General features: G+C 33.9%; 1 protein-coding gene across 15 annotated transcripts in view; it reads left to right on the plus strand.

Annotated features, from left to right (window-relative positions):
- Positions 1–4,424, plus strand: part of PRPF40A (pre-mRNA processing factor 40 homolog A) — a 60,038-nt gene extending 55,614 nt beyond the window's left edge. For 13 of the 15 annotated variants that reach the window (XM_059704443.1, XM_059704436.1, XM_059704433.1 and 10 more), the window contains 5 exons: positions 374–460; positions 546–642; positions 728–789; positions 1,674–1,808; positions 3,392–4,424. In XM_059704443.1, the coding sequence (XP_059560426.1) occupies positions 374–460; positions 546–642; positions 728–789; positions 1,674–1,808; positions 3,392–3,484 (474 nt within the window). In that variant the 3' untranslated portion in view covers positions 3,485–4,424. Of the gene's footprint in view, positions 1–373; positions 461–545; positions 643–727; positions 790–1,673; positions 1,809–2,800; positions 2,837–3,391 lie in introns of all 15 variants that reach the window. The other 2 variants (XM_059704442.1, XM_059704441.1) reach the window with 2 other exon arrangements.
- Positions 4,425–6,294: the final 1,870 nt, after the last annotated feature.

Here is a 6,294-nt window from a genome sequence, read left to right on the forward strand (position 1 = left end):
TGTTTCAGACTAGCATTATCTCTATTAACCTGGGAGCTTTTGTGAAATGCAGAACCTCAGACCCCATCAGTAGAAATCCTACACTAGAATCAACATTTAAGCAAGATTTTCAAATGTATATTTAATTGTCTTAACAGAAAGTAGTGTAACTGTTCTGAAAATTATACCTTTCTGGAGTGTACAGTTATCCCTACTAACCCATACACTACGATTCCTACAAAAACTATTAATATTTTTTAACACTATTGTGTTTAGATATCTACATGATGGTTAATTATAATTCGAATTATAACGAATAGCTTTTAAAAATTCTTTATGATGTACTGTCCAAAGTAAATGTAAACTTTTGAATATTTCTCTTTTACCCCTGTAGCATGAATGTCAACATCATCATTCAAAGAACAAAAAACATTCTAAAAAATCTAAAAAACACCACAGGAAACGTTCCCGCTCTCGATCGGTAAGGAAGTTTATTAGATGGCATTGTAAGTGTATTGAAACATTTGTTTAGCATCATTATGAATAAAATTATTTGTATTGTGTAGGGATCAGATTCAGATGACGACGACAGCCATACAAAGAAAAAAAGACAGCGATCAGAGTCTCGTTCTGCTTCAGAACATTCTTCTAGTGCAGAGTCTGGTAGGCATATCTTTCAACTTGATTAAAATCATTGACACTTGGATGTGGTCAAATCCTGACACCTTTTCCTTTACATGTTACTTAGAGAGAAGTTACAAGAAGTCTAAAAAACATAAGAAGAAAAGCAAGAAGAGGAGACATAAATCTGTAAGCAAGCTTTTCATTTTTACATTAGGCTTTTACCCTTAATTTCCTCAGTGGCAGTAGAGCCTTTTTCTGTCTAGTCCTGTGCAGACCAACACAGTTTATTTATTTATTTATTTATTTTATCCCCCCGCCCTAGACAGTCCCCTAGCCTCCCCTATCCCCCAGTGTCTTATGTCCATTGGTTATGCTTATATGCATGCATACAAGTCCTTTAGTTGATCTCTTACCCCCCTACCTCCTGCCCCCCAACCCTCCCTGGCCTTCCCGCTGCAGTTTGACAATCTGTTTGAGGCAGCTCTGCCTCTGTATCTATTATTGTTCAAAAGTTTATAATGCAGACCAACACAGTTTAGGTGGGCCCCTAAGTTCAAGAGTTTTACAGTTGATCTTCATCTTCCATTAAGATCTTTTGGTGAGCTTTGGGGAAAAATAAAATATACACACCAATGTTAAGATTCCCAGTCTGATTTTTTAAAGTAATCTTAGAGAAAGACATGTCTTTGTAGTCTGTGTACATATTACAGCTGTTGTTGAGAACCATTTAATCTTAGGTAAACCTAGGAGGCTTTTTAAAAATACTAGGGCCTGGGTGTTACCAGAGACCTGTTGAAGGAGATTGTTTTCATGCTGCTCACTTGAATTTGTGCATATCTAATGAAGGACTGCTTGTTTAGGCAAGCTATCAACCTAATATGTGATTGAGCTAATCGCAGCATCTTACATAACTAAATAAGTAATGTTGTATTGGGTTTGTGTAAAATGTAAAATCTGCACACATTTTCATAATATATACTCCAATCAGGTATGCCTTCATCCTTATCCTTAATCCTTGAGCTTAACAACTTAAATTTTACCACTCTGGGCACACATACTCTGTTACACAGGACTCTCCAGAGTCAGATGCTGAGCGAGAGAAGGATAAGAAAGAAAAAGACCGGGAAAGTGAAAAGGACAGAACTAGACAAAGATCAGAATCAAAACACAAATCACCTAAGAAAAAGACTGGAAAGGATTCTTCTGTAAGTACTTAGAATTATTTCATACCTATATTTTCAAAATGCAGAAATGGAGACAATGGTTAAACTATGAGAGCGTTTAAAGAAAACAATGTAAGTTCAGTTAACTTTCACACAAGAATAGTTTTCTAGTGTATGTGGTCATAAGTTTTACATTCCTTAAAAAAAATAAATAATTAAAGGCTATGTAATGCTCTGTTAACTCACTGAGAAAGGAAGATAAATCCCGGCCAGAGTGACTCGGTTGGTTGAGTGTTGTCCTGTGCACCTAAAGGTTGCTGGTTTGAATCCTAATCTGGGTTCTGGATTCGATTCCCAGGGCACATTTAGAAAACAACTGATCTGTTTTTCTTAGCATATTCTTGGGTGAGGATTTAAAATAATAATAAAAGAGAACTTAGTTAAAAAATTAAGGAGGATATGGTCTTCTGTCTTTGCATTCTGAGAAGTGCCACTGGACATTTTATACCTGATTTTTTAAGGAATATAAAGAGACTCAAATTAAGTGTTCTTCCTCCAAATATTCAGTTATCATCGTTTGTAAATCTGGTTTCAAAAGGTAGCATTCCAGTAACGTTTGGAAATCATTGAGAAAGAGGTGTGAGGGCAAATGGATAGGAAGGGACTACAAGCCAAAATTGATATTTTAATATCAAATGAATCCTTATTTTCCCATATATGTGTGTGCGCACATATATATGAATGACAGCACAATAACACAAACCTTCTCATCCTTTCCATTCCTTCCACGAATTCTAGGGGCTTAGCAAGGGTAATGCTTCGGATTTACCAGTGGAGAGTTTCAGTTTTGTAGACAAGCCTGACTCTCCCTCTGGATATTCTGATTAATTTGCTATATAGGGTGGAGGGTTTTTTTTTGCTTTGCTTTTTAAAAAGCTGCACTGGTGAATCTGATGCACATCCTTGGTGAAAAATGAATGTTTCCTCTAGACCTATTAGCAGCTTTTAACAATTTATTCTTCCTTAACCTTCAGTAGGTTAAACGAAATCGCTGAAGGGAAAGAAGACAGGTGAACTATCCACTTTTCAAAGATTATTTCTCACAAATAATGCATTATTATTTTTTGAATATTTTCTTCAGCTTAAGTCTTGTGCTGCTCATGAATGTTGGCGTGAAGCGTATTTTTTTTGTAATATAAAACACTCTTAAGGCAGCTTAGAATATGCAAAGTTAGCAAGGAATATAGGAAATGAACCCCTGACTTCCATTAAATGGAAACGGGATGATCTCAATCAGTTATGTAAGAGGAAGGAAAAGAAATGTATGTACCATTGTTCCCAACTTGTATATTAATGTTGTATATTACTTGTATATTAAGTAAAAACAACATGTAAAAATCTCGTTCTAAGTTAAGGACCTCTCCTAATATAACCAAGGCACATATATGCTTAGTTAGCAACCCATTGATAGGCTCTTGGGAAAGAGGTAGTAAGTCTTTAAACTATGTGATGTATCTGTTTCTGTGAAAGAGAATTCATTTTGAATTCCTTTTTCAAAAGTTCATTACTACTTAACCTTATTTGAGTACCACCATGAAATGTAATTGTATTCGATGTCTTTTCAGGGTAATTGGGATACTTCTGGCAGTGAACTGAGTGAAGGAGAATTGGAAAAGCGCAGAAGGACCCTTTTGGAGCAACTGGATGATGATCAATAAATTATACCAAATATATGTTTACAGTATGATTTAAAGTCTAATTCAGACCAGGGACTCTATTTTAAGTTCAGTTGAAATAACACTGGGTTTTAATTATATCACAGAAAAAAAAAAGTGCATTTAAGTATTGTTATTGTGGACTTTATAAAAGCAAAGGAAATTGAAAATAACTTTTGATTCTGTATTAAGAATCATATTTTCATACGGTCATAACTGTTTTCCTGTGACCCTTTCATAGGGCACTGCAGGGTGGATTAAAGGTGGCAATTTACCAATAACTGCAGATGTCTCTACTTTCTTCTAAAGTCTAAGTCATTGAGGTGATAGCATTTTCTTTATGGAAGTTGGATTTTGAAGATAGGAAACTTTTTTGATACTTAGTCGTACAAAAAAAAGCACCAGCAACTGATAAAATTGCTTTTTTGTGCACTACCCAACTGGTTGAAACTAATCTGATCTTTTATGGTGAACCCACAAATAGGTGTTCTTAATGGAAACCTGGTAGACCCTTAACTATAGTGGTGCTAGTGAGCACTGCTATAATAAAGCCACCATTATTTTTTATGCAACATCTGAATACATTTTAAAAAGGCTATTGTGAGGGCATTATTTTGAGGTGATGTTTTAAAAATTAACATTAAATCAAATTGTAAATTAGTTTAAATATATTGCCTTAAGGACCTACTAAAGAATGTGCCACCAACTTTAAGTGATAGATGCAATATCCTTGTCTAAAACAAAAATCAATGTTGACTTAAACATTTTAACAGTTGTCTTTTTTTTTTTTATCGGACCTTTCTCTTGCTTTTTTCATTGAGGAAGTCTTTTACCTTCCCTACTCACTGAGAAGTATTGACTTCATGATACACATTCTAAAGCATTTCTGATTTGAATATTTTTGTACATTTTTATCAATTATTAAACCTTCTCTTCTAGTGTGTACTAGTATTTATTTCTATGTAAACTGTTCAGCTCTAAAAAAAATTGTATAATTTAAAGATAAACTAAATCACTGAAATTTTTGCTTCCTCTTGCCCACACAGCTAAGTCACTTTCTTTTTAAATTAGAATTATTGCATTTGAGGCCCCTATATTTGTTTTTGATCTACAAATTGCTATAGGATACTTTAGAGAGGCAGTGGTTTAAAGTTAGAATACTTTGCCTGGCTGGTTTGGCTCAGTGGATTGAGTGTTGGCCTGCGGACTGAAGGGTCCTGGGTTTGATTCCAGTCAAGGGCATATGCCCAGGTTTTGGGCTTGTTCCCCAGTGGGGGGCATGCAGGAGGCAGCCGATCAATGATTCTCATCATTGATGTTTCTGTCTCTCCCTGTCTGAAATCAATAAAAATATATTTTAAAAAAAGTTAGAATACCTGCTAACTTTCCAGGGTTGGTAATGTAATTTATACTATATTTCTTCAGTGCTGGATTTTTATTTTTATTTTTTTAATAGTAAATTTTAGCATATAGTCTTTGGTATTATCTTAGGATCGGTTGATCCTATTTCATGTTGGGATTTAAAAGAACAAAAGGTTCATTTTCTTTTTTTTCTTTATCATCCTAGTGAATTTGAAAAGTGGGACTAATCAGGATGACTCCCATCTCTGCTCCCTATTTTAGTTAAATCTGTTCACTGTTGAATGCTTCAAAAATAAGGGGAAGAGGGTGTTGTTTCTAAACTTCTCCCTGCCAAGACATTTTTCTGCTGTGAAATATGACATGACTTTGTAGAAAATGAGGACCATTATTTTTAGAAAATGGGAAGTAACCAAGTTGCTTGCTTGAGTCTCCTTTTGCATATTAGAACCAAAACATAACTTACTTATTAATCAGGGATTCACCTAGACTTAATTTTCAGAGGTCCCATTTTAATGATAGTTAATATTGCCAATCATGTCTAACACTTGACAGGAAGTGGTAGGATCTTTAATATAAGCATTTGATATTGGCAGAAATACTAGTGATGTTTCACAAGAGAATTTAGAATCTGTAAAATGTTTTAATTCTATGAATGATTTTTAAGTACAACTTTAAAGTTTTGATTTTTCTATTTAAATAAAAAGCTATTGATGTGTTTTAGCATGTCCTCAAAATAAATTTCTGCACTTCTGTCTGTCACAACCTCAAATCCCTATAAGACAATACAAATTCACGTTTCCCAATAGTTCACCCATGAAAATTATTTAACCTAAAAACAAAACTAGTGAACAAATTACATCTCTAACTACAACATCCTCGTTAAAAAGATGCTATTAAAGTGAGTAAAATCCTTGTCTTACTACCCTTTGATTATCCCATCAAAAGAGATTTAGTTGCTAGAAAGATATTGTCCAGTCTGAAAGCACAGATGATGGGAAGATTTTGTTAAAGCTAGAGTTCTGTGAATGTTTTTAACCAGTTAGATTAAAGATATAGGTTGTAAAAGCTGAAATGTCTTGCAATTAGACTTGATGTTGAAACAGTTTGAGTAGGGTTTGAACAAATGTGTTCAAGCAGGAAAGCATTTTTCTTTTCATATAAGGGGGAATGTATATTTTTAATTCTCAGAGTAAGGCAAATGTTGAGGGTTCATCTTCCCTCAATATTAATGAATTATTGGGTTAAATTCACTAATACATTTAATATATTAGTCAAAATAGGAACTTCAAATACTTGATGTTTTTATTTTCTCCCAGTCTATAATCCCTATGTGGGAAAATTGAATTTATGTGAAAAGTTAATTGAATCAATCAAGGATGAAAAATTCATTGTACTTTTCCCAAGCGTTTTTAAATTATTTTCAAATAAAAGTCCCACATTTTTTTTTTAAA

The sequence above is a fragment of the Myotis daubentonii genome, chromosome 7 (genome assembly GCF_963259705.1).
Source record: "Myotis daubentonii chromosome 7, mMyoDau2.1, whole genome shotgun sequence".
Taxonomy (NCBI): Eukaryota; Metazoa; Chordata; class Mammalia; order Chiroptera; family Vespertilionidae; genus Myotis; species Myotis daubentonii.